This window comes from Kogia breviceps, chromosome 15, assembly GCF_026419965.1.
Source record: "Kogia breviceps isolate mKogBre1 chromosome 15, mKogBre1 haplotype 1, whole genome shotgun sequence".
In the NCBI taxonomy this organism is placed as follows: domain Eukaryota; kingdom Metazoa; phylum Chordata; class Mammalia; order Artiodactyla; family Physeteridae; genus Kogia; species Kogia breviceps.
In genome coordinates, this window is record NC_081324.1 from 48406548 (window position 1) to 48429751 (window position 23204).

Sequence of the window (23204 nt, forward strand, 5' to 3'; positions counted from 1 at the left end):
AGATGTATTACTGTGATATGCATCATGGCGAGTGCCTCATTTCACACTTAGACTACAAATGGATCTTGACATCCTTGCTTTTATATTATGCTCTACTAGTCTAAGGCAATGTAACACCATTTACCAGCTCTGGACTCTGGCAGCTCTGGGTTTCATTCTCACCTACCTACCTATTTATCATTGACACCCAAGTGTTGACCTCAGGCAAGTTACTTTATCCTGCTAACCCTCTGATTCCTGTTTGTAAAAAGCAAGGACAGCAATGGTACCTACTATCTTGGGATTGTTTTTAAAAAACAGTGCCAAAGGCTTCCCTGGTGGTGCAGTGGTTGGGAGTCCGCCTGCCGATGCAGGGGACACGGGTTCATGCCCCGGTCCAGGAAGATCCTACATGCCGCAGAGCAGCTGGGCCCGTGAGCCATGGCTGCTGAGCCTGCACGTCCGGAGCCTGTGCTCCGCAACGGGAGAGGCCATAGCAGTGAGAGGCCCGCGTAACGCAAAAATAAATAAATACATAAATAAAAATTAATAAAAATAAAAAACAGTGCCAAGCACATAGTCCTCAAATATCATTAATACTTCTCCAAAAAAACTTTGAAATAGTAAGTTTTTGTATGAAAATATAGAATTTATTTTATAATATTCTGCTTTTTATTAAGTATACATCTGAGAGATCTACTGATCGTCTCATATTCAGATAAGCTGCTTTTATGTAGACTATTAGAAAAGCAGTAATAGCTTTGTAATTTGTAATAACAAATATTACAAAATGTGATTATCTTATTTTCACACTGAAAAGAATTTCAGTGGTTTCTTCTATCCTCTATTAAATGAGGTGTGATTATAGCACCACCTGCAGGATAAAAAGTTTAATATAAGAAATCGCAAATTGGGTAATAATTTAGACAACCAGATTGAGATAGAGCAACAATCTTACTTTAAAGACAAACACTAAAAGTTACAGAACATGAGTAAAGTTTGAGGGTGGGGGAGAGAAAAGTATTTACAATTCACACAGAAAACTGAATACTGCACCATCATTTTAATTTAAATACTTGTGTTCTACAGGCATAAAACACAAAAAGTTCAGGTTGCTATTACCCTCAAGAAAATTTCTTTCTGCAACAATCAGTATAAGTGAATTCATATATACATCAAAAATTTCCACTTTAGAAAGACTGAAGCATATATTAGACGAGAATGTTTTGGGGGTAAAAAAATGGGAAAGAAATTTAAAACACTGATTAATGATGAAGATGAAAACTTATGAAATGTTAAGCAAAAAAGGTAAAATTAAAAATCATACCTAAATTAGTTTTATTAAATATTAACAGATCTCAAAGACAACAATGAAAATGAAGCCTCATTCTTAGTCTATCCCTAGTCCTGCTCTTCAAGGACAACTACTGTACAGTTCCCTCTGAATCCTTTTGGAGATCTTCTAATAAACATTTTTAGGTTTATGTACAGTAAACACACACTCTTGGGCTTCCCTGGTGGCGCAGTGGTTGAGAGTCCGCCTGCCGATGCTGGGGACACGAGTTCGTGCCCCGGTCTGGGAAGATCCCACATGCCGCCGGGCGGCTGGGCCCGTGAGCCATGGCCGCTGAGCCAGCGCGTCCGGAGCCTGTGCTCCGCAGCGGGAGAGGCCCGCGTACCGCAAAAAAAAAAACAAAAAAAACCCCCACATACTCTTTTTTCAGTGAGTATGTTTTATACTCTACCATTAATTTACTATATTTAAGAAAGTAATGTCAAACTTTAGCTGTTGACTATGATTACCTCGCAGGACTGATGGGTAGGGTTCCTCAGGGGAGTACTGTCCCTCTTCCTTATGAAGCAAAATAAGGCCCAACGAAATGTGAGCTCAGGAAAAAAGTTTTATTTTTTGTGAGTAGAAGAAGCATTTGTGGCACTCCTACTTTCCTTGTCAATATTTTATTCTGTCTCCAGCACAAAATTTGTCCTTCATAACTCTTTCCAACATAGCTACTACCTGTACCTTACCAGATACCTGCAACTCTTAAGAGGCATGGAGAAATACACAATCCTGGTCTTACTCTATGTATATAATCACACTGTAATAATGGATGGACTGTTTTAAACTCAATCATAAATCTCAGTATTCTAGACCAGGCAACGCTACTTCTATGCTTTGCAAGACTGCACTGGCACTGATTAGGCACGTCTAAGGGACAGGAGAGAAAAGACCTGGGGTATATGTGAAGTAAATTGTGAAAATCAGTTATATTAATACACAAGAGTCAGTGAAATTAATTGTATACAAATTTAACAGACTAAATTGCCTTTTAAGGAGAGTCATCCAAGTTCTAGCTCCTTATTTCCAAGAAATGCCTAAAACTCAGATGCTTTACCTCTCAAAGTGGACATAGAAATTATTCACTAACTTCACTGATAATTTCTACTGCCTTAGCCTACCACTAAGGAGCAACTCAGCTTAAAATATGCATCAATCTAAATTAAGAAAAGTTATACACACCCTGCATGGAAATAGCAATTGTAGACATATATATGGAAAAATAACCCAAGGAAAAGAATTAAACAACACATATATACCATTTTAGTACAACTATATGTACTAAACTTTAATAAATAGATATAATTTAAAAATTGATTTACTCAAAATACTGTGGAAGTTGAAACCCCTTTCATAAAATAACTGTATTGTAATTTCTTCAAACTTCATATTTTTCTGGTGCCTCAACATCCCTACAAACAGGCTGGGAACGCCTTGCCCAGGTGACCAGGTGCACCAGTGTGATGAGGCTGATCCCTGCCACAAGTTCTCTTTCTGCTCTCCCAACTGTGACATAATGACATTCAAACACATCAATGAAATCCCCTCACGTCTTTTGCTTGTGTACTCCATACCAACCCTCAACAAAGGCACTCGCCCCCAGGTCCTCATTCTCTCTCAGATCCCCACTTGTTTGGTTGAGCCTGCCCCAGTGCTCCTCCCATATGGCCCCCTGTATGTCATTCCATGCCACCCTCTTCTAGGACCTGTCAGTATAGGAAGTCTCTTTCACTTTCATACACCTTCCTGTGGTGTTATTTGGTGTCCACATCTGACTGATAAAAAAAAAAAAATCCCATTTTAAGAAACATAATTATTTCTTACAACACATAGCAGCTATCAGTAGGCCTAAATTCATACCCTTTGGCCCAGTGATCTCCCCAGAATAACCTAAGGGCAGGGGGGCGGGGGGGAGGTGGAACCTAGAGTTTGAGACAATCTAGTCAAGAATAGAGTTTCCAGAGTCAGATAGAGACCTTGGTTCAAACGCCCCCTTTGCTACATATTAGCAGAAATCATGCAAATTTCTTAACTTCTCTAAACCGATTTTCACATACATAAAATAGAGATAATACTTCCTTACAGAATAGTCACAGGATGAAATGAAATGAGATGAGGGATGTAAAGCACTTAAAAAGTGTCCAACACATTAAGTGCTCAATAAATGGTAGCTATTATTAGCAAAAAAACAAAACAAAACAAAACAACAACAAAAAACTATGTTTAAAATCAGGTTCACTGATCACCATCTCTGTTAGAGGAAGTAATATGGTTAAGTAATTCTGAAACACCAAACACCATGTTTGATCCACAGCATGGGATTTCACATAACATGCTTCAAGAAGATGTTATCTTCCATACAGCAAAGGAAGTACAACAGTGGTCCCATGACCACGGGATCCACTGATTATATATGGCATGATCCAGAAGCTGCCTGCCTAGTAAAGTATTAGAACAGTATGCAGAAAACACAGGTGAAGTGCAAACTCAGAGACAATACTCTATGAAGATGGAATTCCATCCTTCATCTTCTAAGATTTAGTGCATACTCACTGAATCAAAAAATTCTATATGGTACTATGTCCCCAACAGGACAAATATATGAAGAACCAAGGAATCAAAGAGTAGAAGGATGAACGGATCCACTTATCATTACTCCCAAAGACCCACTGGGGGATCCTGTGCTTCCCATTCCTGCCCATAGTGGGCACACTTTCACCAAAGAGCATAGCAAGAGTCCCTATAAACTAGACACCATGGCTGCCTCTTGGACGCTTCAGGGTCCCTGTGTCCAGTGACCAACAGGAAAGAGAAGAGTCAGTATCATGATAGGGGTAACTAACCTGACAACTAGAATAGGTAGGGTAGCTTTTACACAATGAAGGCCAGGAGGAGTTTATGCAGTGAATCCAGGTGATCCACTTAAGTGACTCTTGGTACTTCCTTGCCCAATTGTGATGATAAATGGACAAGTGACACAACTCTTGCCTCAAAGGACTGTGGCAATTTGGACCTTGGATCCGTCAGGGATAAAAGTCTGATTACACTACCAGTTAAGACCCAGAAGAGTTGGTAGTTGAGTGTGGGAGGAATCTAGAATGGATGGTGGAGGAGGAAATGATGGTATCAGCTGCAGCAGTGGGGACTGTAGTTCATCCTACTAACCTCCTCTTCTTTGCTTCTCCAAGGAAGAAACCTATTGAAATCCAAGGAGAGCTGGTTGCCAACACATATGAGGAAGTAGATCCCATCAATTCAAGTAGACTGTGATACACCATCACAAAGAGAGATTTGTGTTATCCTAGCTGTTGGGAATGCTATTTAGACAGACAACAATTGTCAGCTCCTTCAGAGTCTGCTTCAGCTACAGAGAATTACCTGCCCATGAGCACAACTCTCCCTGGAGAGTCCACATCCAATGACTGATCACAGAGGGGAAATTATGGCTCATCCAACCATGTTGGCACACAGTGGGACAACTCTGACGGGCCACACTTGCTCCAAAGCTCTCCATCAGGTTGGCTGAGGCTTTACTGGACCTGCATCTAGTTCAAACTCTTACTCTCCTTCCCTTCCACAGGTATCAATCCCTAATAAATATCCCATACACCAAAATTCTGTCCCAGCACCTGCTTCTAGACACTGTCACACATGAACATTAGATGCATTTGTATTAATTTAATACACTCGAATAAATCTGATATTCCAAGAATATACACCATGTTCATCTTGTGTTTCCCATAATTTCAACAGTTCCCAGTTTAATAAGTGTCCTCATAGATCACTGAATTGCTCTCTTCAGGAAATAGCTAACAATAAATAATAACGAAAGATGAGAAAATAACCAGTGTGCACATGACCACATGTCACAACTTACTTGCACTGGGGAAGGCTTCGGAACAGTGGTTACCACAGTAGTTCCTATTTGTGCCAGTTGTTTAACAGGTGCCACTGCCACCTTCTTGATTAACTGTGAACTAGAATTCTTGGGGGGGAGGGGGAGATAGTACAGAGTCATCAGTATTACTAATTTAAAATTAATCAGTACTATGGCAAACATCAAAACACTTTACCACAGCAAAATTCTCTGTTAGAACTGGTTTTATAACCTCAGAAATTTTATGCATATTTTCTATTAACCTAACTAGTCAATTGGCCAGTTGACACTCATTTCTTATTCCTAAAGAGACAACTGATTAAACAGATAAATATCACAGTATTTCTGAATTAAAATATTGAATTTTACTCTTTGGCTCGCACAGAAAACATATAGATACTTTTTTTTTGTCATTTCTATTGCTGGTATCCTTTTAGTCTTTTTTAAAAAATAACTTTAATTAAGCTTTATTTTTTGTGATATAATTGACATGTAACATTGCATAAATTTAAGGTGTACAATGTGATTTGATATACTTATATATTGCAGTGTGATTCCCACCATAACATTAGCTAACATCTATATCATATCACATAATTATCATTTTTCTTTATTGAAATATAGTTGATGTACAGTATTATATAAGTTTCAGGTTTACAACATGTCAATTCACAATTCTTAAAGGTTATACTCCATTTATAGTTATTATAAAAGATTGTCTATATTCCCTGTATTGTACAATATATCCTTGTAGCTGATTTATTTTATATATAGTAGTTTGTATCTCTTAATCTTCTACTTCTATCTTGCCCCTCCCCCTTAGATTCTTATTTAATATATGATTATAAACAAAAGTCTGCTAACCTATCTCCTCAACCCATAGCAAACAAGAAAGGGAAGGAGTAGCTATCATTGACAGATACAGAAATAGAGAAAATGACTGACTGAGAACCTAGAATCAAATTATGAGAGAGTGGGCTGGGGGAAACTGGCAAAGAATGATATTACCACAGAATACAATGAAACTTTATTAGGATGAGCCTGCTTCATCAAGAAAATACTATACTACATTCCACATTTTCTGTTTAACCAAAGAAAGATGCCCATAAAAATATATATTTTTTTAACTCTGGCACACACAGGATAAGCTTTAGTTACCTAGAAAGATAATCATGTATGTAAAACAAATCATCTTCTAACAATGCCAAGTTAATGAAATATTACAGCAGATTTCTAATTTTTTTAAAGGTAATTCCTATATGATATGGGTAAAAAATACTATAAATTATAGTGTTAATGTTTTACCACAAATTAAAATTGAAGCAGAATGGCTATTTTCTTCCTGTTTAGAGATGCACATAGCCCTCTGAACATCCCCTTGAGGACAACAAAATCTTTGAGTACAAAGATTAACTTATTAATTTTTCCAAATGACAAAACCAAACACCTAGATTAAATTAACATATTTAAAGAAAGTAGCTTAATTCAAAAAGTCGAGCAGAATCATCTTTTCTATTATTTTTACTGGCAAATACATATACATTTATATGAAGATAACTGCTGGAAAATTAAGGAGGATGAAAAACACTTTAAAGTATATTACTACCTGCATTGTACAGATTTTGACTGCTTGAGTATTCGTTGGTACACCTGGCCTTGAAGTTATGTTACTTGTGGTCTCGGTTCTTGTTACAGCTTGCTGAGGAGATACCAACATCAACTGACCACTGTTACTTTTGATCAAAACTGTTCCTGTAGTTAAAAGAAAACAAAATGTGAGATAATAAATGAAGTATAATCATCACATATTGTTCTCCCACTTCTTTCAGTGCTGTAAAATGTTCTGAATAAGTGATTAGTTAGTACATACTGAATTCCATGTCTACTAATTAAGATATATAATATGGAAAAAATGTTGTCACTCAAAGCTATTTAAAATATTAAAAGTCTAAACATATGAACAAGATACTCCTGAAGAAGGCAAAACACTTTTCCTCATGACATCAAACTATTTATAATGCTACAGTAAGACTGTATGGTAACAGCACAAGACTACACAAACTGACCAATGGAGTAGAATAGAAAACCCCCAAATAGACCCCAAATAGCCCACAGATACGTCATATCAAAATTTTTTAAAAGCACTGCAGATCAGTGAGAAAAAGAGCTACTATTCAATAAATAGGGCTTGTTCAATTAACTAATGGAAAAGATGAAAAGTTTCACACCATACACAAAAACCCAAGGGCATTAAGGATACAAGGATAAAAAGTAAAAACTTTTAAACTTTTAGACAATGTAGAAAACTGTCATTCTGAACTTGTGACAGGGAAAAATTTCTTAAATAAGTTTGATACATACAACTATATTTTTAAAACTTCTGTTCAGCAAAAGATATCATCAGGTAAAAAGACAAACTACAAAACTGGAGAAAATTTGGAGACTTCCCTGGTGGCACAGTGGTTAAAAATCCACCTGCCAAGGTAGCGGACACAGGTTCGATCCCCAGTCCGGGGAAGATCCCACATGCCGTGGAGCAACTAAGCTCGTGCGCCACAAATACTGAGCCCACGTGCCTAGAGCCTGTGTGCTGCAACGAGAAGCCACCACAATGAGAAGCCCACGCACCGTGACGAAGAGTAGCCCCTGCTCACAGCAACTAGAGAAAGGCCCTGCACAGCAACAAACATACAACACAGTCAAAAATGAATAAATTTTTAAAAATAAATAAAACTAAAAAAAAAAATATTGGAGAAAATTTTAGTTCATGTATATTCAAAGAACAAATATCCAAAATGCAAAAAAACCCCACAGATACCAATGACAAGGAAAGGTAAATTAAGACCACAGTGAGATATCACTTTATATCCACCTAGACAGAAAAAAATTAAGAAGTCCAGTGACAATATTAAGTGTTAGATGTGCAGCAACAAAAACTCTCAACATCTTTAGGTTGGTAGTGTAATTTGGTACAACTGCTTTGTTCAACTCTACATCGTTGTGCCAAACTGGTTCCCATTTGCATACCCTCTAACCCAGTATTTCTAACGTAAAAAGATTGTTGTCCATGTAAGTAGGAGGTACAAACAAGAATATTCATAGCTAGAGTTCCATTTCTGGAATGGCAGCATGAAGAGCTCAATAAAGCCACTCCCCAGCAAAACAAGCATAGCATGAAAATTATTTTTAAAAACAACCATTTAAAGTCTTTGGAAATGCCCTAAGGCATACAGAAAATGACTAGACAATTATTAAAGAGAATCTACTAAAACTCAGAACAGCAAGAATCTGTGGCATCTGAACCATGACCCACTCCCTCTCCCTTCTCAGTTCAGGCATTGTGGACAACACAAGGCCTCCCTCTTTCCCAAACTCCCAGTTGAGGGCTGTGGTATCTTCCTGGGAGAAGCAGGCCACTAGCATTTCCCATCTCTGCCACCCCAACTTGCATACAGAAGAGAACAAATTTGAAATAAGTGCATCCAAGAGTTTCCAGGCTTCTTGTTTCACCCATCCCTACTCAGAAAGGGAAGGCTCTACCCCAGGAATGGCTCAGAGAATACTTGGGGCCCAATCACCCTCACCCCAGTTCTTTCATAGGGTGGAGGTTCCACACTGGAAGAGGTAAGCAGAGAAGACCAGAGGTTACCACCCATGCCCAGTACCCCACTTCTAAAACATGGATATCACTCAGAAAGAAACATGCCACAGCCCTGGGTACTTGCTCCAAACATCTCCCAAAAGAAACTGACTTTATTTCCAACAGAGTGTGGGAAAGGTCAAGGCTAAGGTCACTCTCAAGTACAACAGAACAATTAAAAGGTTTCTCGTATCTTCATGACAGATACAAGCTAAGTCACAGGCATATCTCCAGTTTACCAGAGAGAACAAGATAAAGAAACAACTAAGAAGGGCCCTTCTGGGGTCAGAACCTCAAGTAATGACCTCAAAAACTACCCCTTGTAAAGGAGCCCACATTTAATTGAATCAGACTATGGAGGAAGTTAGGCCCTAGGGCACTGTTGAAAACAAGAGGGTAACTGGCTGGCAGTGAGTGGAGCCTAACAGTGAGGCGTGACACCAGCTGAAGCAGAAAGCTTAACAGAGAGATCAGAGAAACAAACAGTCAAAAAGAGCCCTGCTAAAATCACGGTCATCCCACGGTGGCTGTGCTTATGCCCAAAGCTGTACGCTGTGAGGAAAATAGACTTCACTAAAATAACACAGCCATTTAAAAAAACAAACAGACAAACAACAATAACCTACTCAGGGGAGTAAAGACCAGTATCTAGACTTGCTATAATATATTAGTTTTGCTTAACAAATTACAAGACATACAAAGAAAAAGAAAAGTGTGACACAGAAAAAGGCAGGCAACAGAAACCACCTATGAGGGACTAGATGTTAGATTTAACAAAGACATCAAAGTAACTGTTATAAATATGTCAAGAAACTAAAGGAAATCATGCTTAAAGAAGGAAGATATGATGATGATTATCTCAACAAATACAGAATACCATTAGAGAAATAAATATTATAAAAAAAGGAATTCTGTAGTTTAAAAGTACAATAACTGAAATAAAAATTTCACTAGAGAGGCTTAACAGCAGACTTGAATGAACAGAAGATAAGTCAGTGAACTTGAAGATAGCTCAATAGAGATTATGCAATCCAAAGAACTGAGAGAAAAAAGAATGAAGAAAAATGAACAGAGCTTCATATAAACGCAGGACAATGATAGGCACACCAACATAGGCATAATGTGAGTACCAGAAAGAGGGGGGAGGGAAGGGAAGGAGGGAAGTTGGGGGAAGAGAAAGAGAGAGAGGAACAGAAAAAATATTCAAAGAAATAATGGCTGACAATTTCCCAAATTTGATGAAAAATAATCTAAACATCCAAGTAGCTCAACAAACTCTAAGTAAGATAAACGCAAAGAGATCCACACCAAGACACATGATAAAAATGTACAAAGAGAAAATCTTGAGAACACCAGGAGAAAAATGTACAAGAGTACTGCATTAATAGGATTAACAGCTAACTTCTCAGTAGAAACAATGGAGGCCAGACAGCAGGGGTATGACATAAACCACTTGCTGAGGAAAAAACAAAAAACAAAAAAAACCCAACTATCAACCAACAATCAGATATTCTCTGAAAATGTCTGTCAAAAAAGGAGACAGGGCTTCCCTGGTGGCGCAGTGGTTGAGAATCCGCCTGCCGATGCAGGGGACACGGGTTCTTGCCCTGGTCTGGGAAGATCCCACATGCCACGGAGCGGTTGGGCCTGTGGGCCATGGCCACTGAGCCTGCGCGTCCGGAGCCTGTGCTCCACAACGGGAGAGGCCACAACAGTGAGAGCCCGCGTACCACAAAAAAAAAAAAAAAAAAAAAAAAAAAAAAGATAACTAATAAGAACCTACTGTATAGCACAGGGAACTCTACTTGATACTCTGTAATGGCCTATATGGGAAAAGAATCTAAAAAAAGAGTGGATATATGTATATGTAAAACAGATTCACTTTGCTGTACACCTGAAACTAACAAAACATTGTAAATCAAATATACCCCAATAAAAACTTAAAAAAAAAAAAAAGACACCCTCAGATAAAAAAGACATCCTCCTTAGAGGATTGAGTGCTAGCAGACAAACCAGACAGGAAATACTAAATGAAGTTCTTCAGGCTGAAAACAAGAGACTCCAGAAAGTAACTCAAATTCACATGAAAAGGGCACTGGTAAAGTTAATTATATAATTTATATGCATATTACTGCTTTATCTTAATGGGTTTAAAAAACAACTGTATAGAACAATATACATAATTGTATTCTTGAACCTATAACATATTAGAAATGTAACATATTTGTGAACAATAACACAAAGAAAGTGGTCAGGAGCAAAGTTGTACTGCACTAAGGAAATGACTTCAGATGGTAACTGGAATCTATAGGAACAAATGAAGAAAACTAGGAATGGTAAATAAGAAGGTAATAAAACAAATGCTACAAATATATCCTTGTGCTCCTTTCTTCTGTCAGCATCTTTAAAAGACATATAATTACATAAGGTAATAATGATAACAAGGTATTGTTGGGTTTGTAACATATCTAGATGCAATATGTAGAGCAATAATAGCACAAAAATTAAAAAGAGGGAAATGAGCTAAATAGGAAAAATGTTTCTACATCTCACTGAAACAAGTTAATATAAATGTGAAGTAAATTCTAATAAGATGTATATTGTAAGCCCAAGTGCAATCACTAAAAAATATATATATTCTTAAAAAATATTATAAAGGAATTAAAATGTTACACTAGAAAATATTCACTTAATGCAAAGGAAAGAGGGAACAGAGGAAGAACAAAAAAGAGAAAATATATAGAAACAAAAGTAAATGGCAGGCCTAAACCCAACTGTATCAGTAACATTAATGTGAATGGATTAAATAATCCAATCAAAAGGCAAAAAATGTCAGATCCAATTATAAAATAGGATTCAACTATATGCTGTCTACAAAAGACACACTTTAGACTCAAAGACACTAAAAAGGTCAAAGTAAAAGGACAGAAAAGACATATCATCCAACAGCAACCATAAGAAAACTGGAGTAGCCATATTAATATCAGACAATAGAGTAAAACATAATGTGTTACTGGAGATAAAGAGGGGTACTTTATAATCGATAAAACAGCCAATGGATCAGGAAGATTTAACAATTACAAACATATATGCACCAAACAACAAAGCCCAAAATATATGAAGAAAAGTTGACATAAACGAAGGAAAAAAATAGAGAATTCAACAATAATACTTGGGAGACCTCAACACTCTACTTTCAATGAAAGATAGATGTCTAGGTAGAAGATCGACTAGGAAATCAAATACTTGAACAACACTATAAACCAACCATACCTAAAACACATCAATAGTATACTCCACCCAACAAAAGCATTCTTCTTAAGTGTATGTGGAACAGTCTCAGGATAGACTACATTCTAGGATATAAAACAAGTTTAAATAAATTTAAAAGGACTGAAATCATACAATGTGTGGTCTCCAACTACAATGGAATGAAATTAGAAATCAGTAACAAAAAGAAATTAGGGGAACTCACAAATATGTAGAAATTAATTACTCCTAAGTAGCCAGTTGGTCAATTAAGAAATCACAAGGGAAACTGGACTATACTTTGAGATGAATGAAAATGAAGACATAACATACCCAAATTTATGTGATGCAGCTAAAGTAGTGTTTAAGGGAAATTTATACAGCTGACCCTGAACAATGTGGGGGTTGGAGGTACTGATGACCCACACCTCTGTTCTGTTGAAAATCTGCATGTATCTTTACAGTTGGCCCTCCATATCTGAAGTTCCGCATCCACAGATTCAACTGATTGCAGCTCATGTAGTACCATAGTATGCACTTATTGAAAAAAATCTGAGTATAAGTGGACCTGTGCAGTTCAAACCTGTGTTGTTCACAGGTCGACTGTTGTTGTAAATCCCTCTATTTTAAAAGAAAGATTAGGGCTTCCCTGGTGGCACAGTGGTTAAGAATCCCCCTGCCAATGCAGGGAACGTGGGTTCAAGCCCTGGTCCCACATGCCGCGGAGCAACTAAGCCCGTGTGCCACAACTACTGAGCCTGCGCTCTAGAGCCCACGAGCCATAACTACTGAAGTCCATGTGCCTAGAGCTCATGCTCTGCAACAAAAGAAGCCACCACAATGAGAAGCCCATGCACCACAACGAAGAGTAGCCCCTGCTCGCTGCAACTAGAGAAAGTCTGTGCACAGCAATGAAGACCCAACACAGCCAAAAATAAATAAATAAATTTATATATATTAAAAAAAAGATCTGAGGAGATGTGGGAAGCCCTGAAGGATTTCAAGTAGAAGAGACATTATTATATTTGCATTTCAAAAAAAAAAAGAAAATAAATAAAAGGATTGTTTGAATTAATAACTTAACCTTCTATCTTAAGACATTGGGGAAAAAAGCAAAATCAAAACTATAGCAAGCAGATGAAAGAAAATTAATAAAGATTAGAGCAGAGGTCAATAGAATAGAGAATAGAAAAACAACTGAGAAAAATCAAAACAAAAGTTGGTTCTCTGAACAGACCAACAAAATTGACAAATCTTTACCTAGATTAAGAGAAAAGGAGAAAAGGCTCAATCTGCTAAAATTAGGAATGAAAGAGGGGATATGACCACTAATCTTACAGAAAGAAGGATTATAATAGAATACTATGACCTATTATAAACCAATAAATTGGATAAATAATATGAAATGACAAATTCCTAGAAACACATAAACTACTAAAACTAACTTAAGAAAATGGGCAACCTGAATAGCTCTCTAACAAACACAGATTGAATAATCAAAAATAGTATCCACAAGATAAGCTCAGTTCCAGATGGCTTCACTGATGAATTCTACCAAACATCTAAGGAAAAATAAATCCTTCACAGATTCTTCTAAAAAACAGAAGAGGAAAACTGTCAATTCATTCTGTAAGGTCGGTATTACACTAATATTAAAACCAAACAAAGACATCACAAGAAAACTAGAGACCAAAATGCCTTATGTATACCAATGCAAAAATTCTCAACAAAGTACTACCAACTGAATCCAGCAACATTTTAAAAGTGTTATACCCCATGACCAAGTGATATTTATCTCAGTATGCAAGGTTGGTTTAAGACCCATAGCGAACACCATACTTAGTGGTGAAAGACTAAATGCTTTTCCCCTAAGATCAGGAACATTTGAGACAAGGAATGAGACAAAGATGCCTACAATCACTAGCACTTTTATTTAATATTATACTGAGAGTTCTAACCAGGGCAATTAAGCAAGAAAATAAAATAAAAGGCATCTAGAATAGAAAGTAAAACTATCTATTCACATATATTATGATCTTCTATATAAAAATCCAAACAAATCCACAAAAAAAGCCATTAAAATTAATAAAAAAGTTCAGCTAGGAAGAAGGATACAAGATCAATTTTTTAAAAGTCAACTGTATTTCTATACATTTCCAATAACTATAAATGAATTAAGAAAAAAATTCCATTTACAATAGCATCAAAAATAATATACTTTAGGAATAAATTTAACAAAATAAGTGCAAAAGCAATACTCTGGAAACTACAAACTGTTGCTGAAAGAAATTAAACATCTAAATAAATGGAAAGACATCCCATGTTTGTGGTCTGAGAGACTTATACTTACTTTGCAGGACTGTTAAAGGGATCAAATGAGACAATATGAGCAAATTTATGAATTTTAAAGTTACTGGTGGTAGTTGTTATTAATGCCTTAAGGTCCACAACCTTTGAGTCTTTCTAACTCAAATATGAGTTAAAGTGACTTCACAGCCTTTGAAATCCAAACAGTGGAGGGCGCATATGGTGAGCACTGAAGACAACTGCCTCTCATTTCATGACGTCCAGAAGCACTGTTACAACTGTGGGAGCAGATGATCATGTAATATTCCTTTGATAAAGCTAGGGTGGAAAAAAGAACCACGAAGAATTATCCAGGAACTAATTCAAGAATTTGAGAAATGCAAAACCTATACCACGTCTCGGCATGAAGGAGTTGATGATAAAGGACCCGTACCATTTCACAAGCAACTTTCACAAACTTCTGTACAGTAAGACTGAGAAGCAGAATTTATGAAGCACAGTCTATGACATAAAAGAAGCAATCAAGTCCTTACTCATCACTCTGAAATACATGATAGAAGAGACAACACAGAATACCAAAAACGGAAAGAGCCACAGTCTGGTCTAAATCCCACAAATTCATAAAAAAGAAGACTGAAGAGATTACCAAAAATATTCAACAGAATAATCTTCAGGGCTCTGCTACAGTTTCTTTCATTTCCTCACAATGCCCCCCTTTTTGTTTCCAGCTCCTGCTTTCTAGAAAACCCTGTGGTGCATATGCATAATTTTTTTAAAACTAGTTCTGTTCACAGAGGAAATTCTGAAGTAAAGAGAAATCAAATACTTAAAGTATTCATTACCTTGGGAAAATCAGAGCTGACTCCTATGTAATTTAAGCATCCTTGAGCAATCCTCTGCTAATCCTCAGTATATAAAAGAAGTAGAACAAGACCTTCTTAAAATGTTATTTTAATCAGTGTTTCTATGTCATTCCTCAAGTATCGGTTATCTTTTTTTTTTTTTTTTTTTTTTTTTTTTTGCGGTACGCGGGCCTCTCACTGTTGTGGCCTCTCCCACTGCGGAGCACAGGTTCGGGACGCGCAGGCTCAGCAGCCATGGCTCACGGGCCCAGCCGCTCCGCGGCATGCAGGATCCTCCCGGAGCGAGGCACGAACCCGTGTTCCCTGCATCGGCAGGGGGACTCTCAACTACTGCGCCACCAGGGAAGCCCCCGTATCGGTTATCTCATTGTGCATCTGTGAGAGCACAAATATGAGTATGTTCTTCTGCCACACCTCGGCAGAAATTCCAAAAGCTGCTCTTCAAGGTACCTTCTCACCTCCTCTCTAAATAACAACTCCTAAAGGCAATTTATCTCCTCTCTTTTGTGAGAGTTTATCCATGGTTGACAGCATAACAAGTTTTAGTGTAGTGCATACTTAGGCTGTGGTCCTGGTTTGCTGCTGTTTTGCTCTAGCAAGTTTCAGTTTTTGTTTCCCTGTGTAATAAAAAGATCAGGCTCTAAAAGTCTATAAATCGCCTTTTAACATTGCTACGCAAGGAGGCATATTGTACACACACCAAGTGGTAAGCACAGTGTTGTGGAAAGAGTAGAATTAAACAGACCTGAATTCAAATTCCCTCTGACATCTATGACTTGTCTGGCATTGGGCAAATTCTTTACCCTCAGAGACCTTTTTCCTTATTTGCTATCTATCTATTATGACCAGCAAACAAAAGAATATAAATAATGTACAAAAATAATAATGGATGAAAAGTGCCCCGCAATATAATGTTGTATGCCAATTGTAGCTCATTTTTTTAAAAAGTGCTTAGCACAGTACGCCCTCAATAAGTGATCCGTTCCCACTTACCAGCAAGTTTCCACTCCTGAAAGTTCTTCTCTCTTAATACTTTTTTGATTGTTTCTAAACAGCCTTCACTGACTAGATAGGAATTTTGTTTTTAACAAATTAGTAGTAATTTCATTCAAACACATTCATAGCTACTTTGTAAGAGTGCATGTAGGATGACAATTTAGAACCAGCAGAAAATGCATCCAGTGGTGCACACAGCCCTAAGTGTATGTACGTCGTGTACCATACAAAACTAAAACACAGCTACAACAGAACATTAGCTACAAAAGAGGCACCCTCATTTTGCTAGGGGAAACTGACATGACGTGAACCAAATGCTTCCACTTCTTTACCACCTTTGCGGGTCAGAGTTCCCACTGCTGCTCAGCAAAATACATAGAAAACAATCAAATCATGAGTAAAGTTTTTTTTCCAAAGAAGATAACATGTGCTTTTTTTCCCCACTGAAATTCCAAGTGACTTTCACTTGAGGAAAGAACACAAGGTAGATCACTCAAACACCATTCTGCATATTTACAATATGCAAATGATCACAAAGCAAAACCTTTGTCTCAGTCTTGAAAAACAGCTCCACAGAGTACGCTCTAGTATAAAAAGTAGTCACAGGCTCATTAACAGTAGCATTCACACAATGCTTCACAAATGGTGAAGGTGGTGCTTCACCACCTCATGGCTCTGACCTGTCAACTCTGGCATTTGCTCCCTGTGAGACGGATCCTTCTAACTCACAGTTACTTACAATCATCACACACCTGAAAATTGTGCAGGAAGCAACATTACTCATTTCTAAGCAGTAAACTTACTTAGGCTTGTTTAAATTTAAAATTCACTTTCGGTTTTAACACACAAGAGCCTTTTAAAAACACTTTTTTAAACATAGTAATCTAAGCGTGTGGATATAAAAATTGATCCTTTCTCCATATGAAAATAAACTTTAGCGATTCTCTTTATCTTCCCGCACCTAAGAGCCAGTGCCTCAAAGGCCCTCCTGAATATGCTGCTCCAGCTTTTCCTGTGTCACTTAAGGGAAAAGACGCTCTCTTTAAATAGGAAAAGAAAAACTATGCAGTAAGGACTCAAAGAGGCTATCTTGATGGTAACGCCAAATCACTGCCCCGCAAAGTCAAGATTATGAAAGGTTCTCTTGGCTGGGTTTTTTAGAACTCCCAGCGAGAAGGAGCAATCCCGGGCTGCGACGTTTCCCGTGTCACCGCTGGCTGGCCCGAGGTATAAGCCGGAAAAGGTGAGCGACATACCTGGAGGAAGCTGCAAATTAGCAGGCAACTGGATTGTTGTGGTGTTGGGTGCTTTCACAGCGACAATCTGAGGAGCTGGCAGACGAGGGCCGCTGCTGAGTTTAGGAAGAGCACTGACAGGAGCCACTTTAGTCACCAGGGTCCCCACGGGGGACCGCAGCGGCTGGGACGCCGTGGACTCCACGCAGACACTGACAGGAGCCTTAGTCACGGCGCCCAAGGCCACCGGAGTGCTCTCCACCCGGACGGGCAGAGCCGCGGCGGGGGCCATGGTCACGGTCCCGGAGGCGCCCACACCGGCGGGTGGAGCGGCGCCGGCCGGTTCTGTGAGGCCCGCGGGCATCCCCAGGTGGATCAGAGGCAGCTGAGGCGCCGCCGTTCCGGGAGCACAGGCGAGGGGACGCTTGACAAGCGGCAGCCGACTCCAGTGCAGTTCCGGCTCCACAGCATCGCTAGGGAGAGGCGCCGGGGCCGCCACACGAGTCAGTGACCGGCGCCGGCCGGACAGCGGGACCCCGGCGTCCCGAGCCTTCCTCTAGTCCGCGCGGCCCCGCCGGCAGCCACACCTGCTCGGCCGCTCGCCGCTTCCTCAGCGGCGCTCACACGTGCGCCGGCTCAACCCGGCCCCTCAGCCTCGCGACCAGAGGCAGCGGAGCCCGGGTGCGCGGCTCCCGGAAGGGCGTCACTTCGGCTCCCACCTTCCACCAAAACTCTGCGCGGCGGATTCCCCCGCCAGAAATTTCAAAACTACAAACCCAGAGCGGCCCAAAGCCCCCTACGCGCGCTCCGCACTGCCCCTCTGCGCAGCCACGCCAGCCATGTTTATATAGCCACGCGGAGACCTCGCGCACGCGCACCAGCCGCCGCCGCTGCCCCGGGCTTCCCCCAGAATCCGGCCGTGTGATTGGCCACAGACTGGAATCGCGCTCGTGACGTCAGTAGGGACGGCTCCAGAGGGCGTTAGAATCCGCCTCTGAATCCTGAGGAACGAGGGGCAAGTTGCCAAAAATCTACCACGTGGGGAGGCCAGACAGCACTTGGAAAACTGCGGCATCCGCGTTCTGCTCTCTCCTTGGTATCCCCAGTTGCGTGTTCCTTGAAGAGCCGGACTATACTTTCCACAGGCTTCTGCTTTTTAAGGAAACAGTGTGGAGGACCGATTTCAGAGAACGGTAACAAAGTAAGAACTCAATCACGCTTCCTCACTGTTTTTCTGCGGGCTTGGCTGTATAGCGTCGTTAGAATGAGCATTGCATTTGACACTGTGAAAAGAAACTTCCATTTCTTTCTTTTAAATGTTTAAGCATGACGTATAATTTTACAGCCTGTAAAATGTGCCTATTTTCGTATAATTAATTTAGGGTTGAGCAGCCCCAAGGGAAAAATCTCTTTCTTCCTCGGCGTTGCTGTAGATGTCTCTGTCACCTCTGAGCTTAAAGTTGTTTACGTGTCTGTCTGTTTGAAAACTGGGACAGTGTCTTTTAATTCCTACATCCTCAGATTCTAGCGCTTAGATTTTAAGTGCAATGCTAGATATTCTTTGAATAAGTGAGAAGAGTGTGGCAAATGAATCAATAATACAAGTCAAGTATGAGAAAGCTTGCCCCTTAGAGATCTAATCAGAGAAGATGCCTTGATTTCAGGCTGTTGTCCTAATATTATATATTTGTAGGAACCGACATTATACTGAATGAAATAGATTATGCAGGTAGGCAGGCAACGTGACGTTTACAGCTTCTAGTTCTCTCCCTCCCTGTCTGTTCCAACGGACAGGATCTACTCACAGTCCTCACACGTCACTGCGTTTGCCATCTCCCACATCTCAGCCAGTCCAAATAAAGAACCCATCTCATGACCCAAATCAATCGCAACATTCCCTATTTTATGAAGACTTACTTGATCACTTACCTTACAGAAAACCCCTCCAAGTGGAGTTGAAGAGAGGAAAACTAAATTTATTGACCACCTTTTGCATGCTGGTCTTAGGAGATACCTTTCTTTCTTTCTTTCTTTCTTTCTTTCTTTCTTTCTTTCTTTCTTTCTTTCTTTCTTTCTTTCTTTCTCTCTTTCTTTCTTTCTCTCTTTCTTTCTTTCTCTCTTTCTCTCTTTCTCTCTCTCTTTCTCTCTCTCTTTCTCTCTCTCTTTCTCTCTTTCTCTCCCCCCCTCTCTTTCTTTCTTTACCACCTCATTTTACTGACTTAAAAACTGTAAGAGTAATTTATCCATGAAGCTGGGAATCTAACCAGTCTGTATGAAGCCAAAGTACATCTCTTTCCACTACTCCACAAATGTCTGATTCATCTTATATCCTCCATTGCCACTGGCAAAATGCCTTGCACAGAAAAGGTATTTAATAAATATTTGCTAAGTGAATGAATTAAATGGAGCCATGCAACATTTTCAGCGAAACAAAACCATCTAGTGGATTTGAATCTTAGACCTGCTCTTTACTAGATGGCAAATTGTTTAGCCTTGGTTTTTCTCTCTCCGTGTAGTATAGTTAGTTCAGTGAATGCTAGAGGAAGGAAGGCTCAGAAGTTTGCTCTGAGAACTACCCTTTTCTAAACTTCTATTAAACCCCACCTCCAACTCACATACTTTATTTAGGTATGTAAATAACCTCTATCAAGTTACTAAGAGGCTTGACTTGAGGAAGTATACTTTCTCATTAAGGTGACCTTAAACATTCTTCTTTTATGTTTGCTTTATAATTTGCCTTGCTAATGGAAACTTTAATTTTCTAGTTGAAAAAAATATACTCCTCCTTACCCAGCACTTGTCCTGATATTTGGAGTTTAGCAATAATTATGTTTATTACATTTCCTTCCTATAGAAACTTATAATAATAAAATAGGATACATAGGAAGGCAAAATGCGTTCTGTCTCTATGTAAGAAAAGAAAAAATGTAGGGGGAAGATTATATCTTGATTTTATTAGATTTATCTGTTAAGATATTTGTAAAACTAAAGATGTTGAAAAATACTTATTCATTTACCTTCTGTCTTAGTCCAGAGTACTAATCCCATTCATGAGGGTTCCACTGTCATGATTTTACACCTCCCAAAAGCCCCACCTACTAATACCATCACCTTTGGGAATTAGGATTTCAAAATACGAATTTGGGGGAGACAAAAACATTCAGATTATAGCGCCTTCTAAATGAGGGACTAAGTCATTAATTGTCCACATACTCTGCTTATCAACTCAGGTAATAAAACAAAATTGAACAAATACAAAATTTATGTTCTGAATATTTTACTATTTTACATACAAACACACACATAATTTAACTAGGGTACAGTTATCGAGTGGACAATGTAAGTTATTCTTATTGTCCATTTGATTTTCCAAGTACATACAGTGTCTTCACAAAATGAATAAAAGTTTACTACTCTAGAATTTAAGTAGGAAGACTTCTTTATCAGTGAAATGAGACCAGCTGAAAAATCTGCCGGAGAAAACATAACTGTTTGACTAAGATGGCTATGGCCTCAGCTTCAAAGCGAGCCAGGAACAACTGTGTGCCTTCAAGTTCTATACCTTGAACCTAGTCCAGTATCTATGTTTTGCATCAGAGCATTTAAATACTTTCTGCAACAGAACACCACTCTGTCATTCCTTTCCCCTTAAAGGAATGTGACTTGAACTTTTTTTTGGCTGTGCCATGTGGCTTGCAGGATCTTAGTTCCCCAGTCAGGGATTGAACCTGGGCTCCTGGCACAGAGTCCTAACCACTAGACCACCAGGGAATTCCTGTGGTCCAGACTCTTAAAGAGTTTTGACTTCATGAATGATTTCCATTTTTGGTGGCTTCATTAAAGATTCACTGATGTTTGAGACACTTTTTAAAATTTTTAGTGTTTGAAATCTTGCTCTTAGAAAAAGTGAATGCAGCTGAATGATCCTAACATAAGAGATCCATTCACACTATGGAATGTTAATTAGCGTTAAGATTTACACATATAGGGACTTCCCTAGTGGCTCAGTGGTTAAGAATCCGCCTGCCGATGCAGGGGACACTGGTTCAAGCCCTGGTCTGGGAAGATCCCACATGCTGCAGTGCAACTAGGCCCATGGGCCACAACTACTGAGCCCGTGTGCCACAACTACAGATGCCTAGAGCCCTGCTCCGCAATAAGAGAGGCCGCTGCAATGAGAAGCCCACGTACCGCAACAAAGCGTTGTCCCCTCTTGCCACAACTAGAGAAGGCCTGCGCGCAGCAACAAAGATCCAACTCAACCATAAATAAATAAAATTTATTTTTTTTTTAAATGAGAGATTTACACATTTAGAAGTACATTTATGGAAAAATGATCATGGTATATTGTTAAAATTTTTAAAAGGAGGTTATAAAATAGTATGCAAAGTATGACTCCATTTTTTTGTAAATTAAAACAAATTTTTAACCAATAAGCAGATTAGATATATACTCAGAAGAAAACCTAGATTATACACCAAACCCTTAACAGAGGACATCTCTATTTGGAGATACACTAAGTGATCCTTTTTTAAAAAAAAAATTCTTATTGAAGTATAGTTGCTTTACAAGTGTTAGTTTCTACTGTACAGCAAAGTGAATCAGTGCTATGTATACATATATCCCCTTGGTTTTGGATTTCCTTCCCATTTAGATCACCATGGAGCATTGAGTAGAGTTCCCTGTACTATGCAGTAGGTTCTCATTAGTTAACTAAGTGATCTTTTTTTAAAAAAAATCTGTGTATTTTCTAATTCTTTTAACAATGAATGAATAGTATTTACATAGTCAAAAATTATCACAAGCTTTTTCTTAAAATATGTATTCTTAGTAACAATTGAAATCTGTAAACACAACTAAGTACTCCCTAGTCTCCTTCGAATAGCATCCAAGAAACTTCACTGAACTTCACCAAGCTGGGAACCTTCCACTGGCCCATAGGTAACTATGGGAATTTCCCAAATATCCCAAACTTTCTCTCAATTTTATGCCTTTTCATACATTGGTTCACATCCCTTCAAAGACCTTCCCCATCTGAAACATGTTCTACCTGGCCAATTCCTGTTTGGTCTTCAACAGGCTACAGCCTACACTGGATGAATTCAGTGCCTCTTTTGTCTCCCATAGCACATTGTAGTATCTGAGTTGTTTTTCTTGTCTATCCTCTCTCACTAAATTGTGAACTTCCTGATAGCTGGGACTGTGTCATGTTCATCTCAGAACCAGAAGAGAGAATCTAATACATAGTAGAAAGACAAAGAGTACTTCTCCAACCCCTATTCCAATCCCAACCTCTAGACTGGCTACCAGGGGCAGGAATTCTGTCTTGTCTGTGTATTCCTGGTGTCTAATAGGAGGGTAATATTTCAGCTTTCTGTTCTCAGTCTATATTTTCCTTGGGTGATAACATTCACTTCCATGGCTTAATTTCTAGCTATATGTTTATGACTTCCAGATCTATCTATCTTTGGCCCATTTCTCTCCTGGTTTCCAGACTTATGTAGACAGCTGCCTACTGTCTTCACCTGGATGTCCCACAGGTTCAAACTAAACTTATTCTGCCATCTTCAAACCTGCTTTTTCTTCTATGATCCTATTTCAGTGAACCAATGAACCCCTTTCCAGTTGCCTAAGATGTAAAATTAGGAACTGACCTTGAGTTTTCCCTCTTTTTCACCCCTGTTTCAATCAGTCTTAGATCCTGTCAATCCCAGCATCA

At 38.9% G+C, this 23204-nt stretch overlaps 1 protein-coding gene and 1 long non-coding RNA gene across 5 annotated transcripts in view; one reads left to right on the forward strand and one right to left on the reverse strand.

Moving 5' to 3' along the window:
- Window positions 1–18393, reverse strand: part of TAF4B (TATA-box binding protein associated factor 4b) — a 132506-nt gene extending 114113 nt beyond the window's left edge. For both annotated transcript variants that reach the window (XM_067014864.1, XM_059039395.2), the window contains exons 1-3: window positions 17507–18393; window positions 6802–6947; window positions 5196–5303 (exon numbers count right to left, since the gene is read on the reverse strand). In XM_067014864.1, the coding sequence (XP_066870965.1) occupies window positions 5196–5303; window positions 6802–6947; window positions 17507–17849 (597 nt within the window). In that variant the 5' untranslated portion in view covers window positions 17850–18393. The remainder of the gene's footprint in view (window positions 1–5195; window positions 5304–6801; window positions 6948–17506) is intronic.
- Window positions 18394–18538: 145 nt separating this feature from the next.
- The window catches only part of LOC136792742 (uncharacterized), a 33809-nt gene continuing 29143 nt past the window's right edge, over window positions 18539–23204 (forward strand). For all 3 annotated transcript variants that reach the window (XR_010837040.1, XR_010837041.1, XR_010837042.1), the window contains exon 1: window positions 18539–18686. This is a non-coding gene — a long non-coding RNA (uncharacterized lncRNA). The remainder of the gene's footprint in view (window positions 18687–23204) is intronic.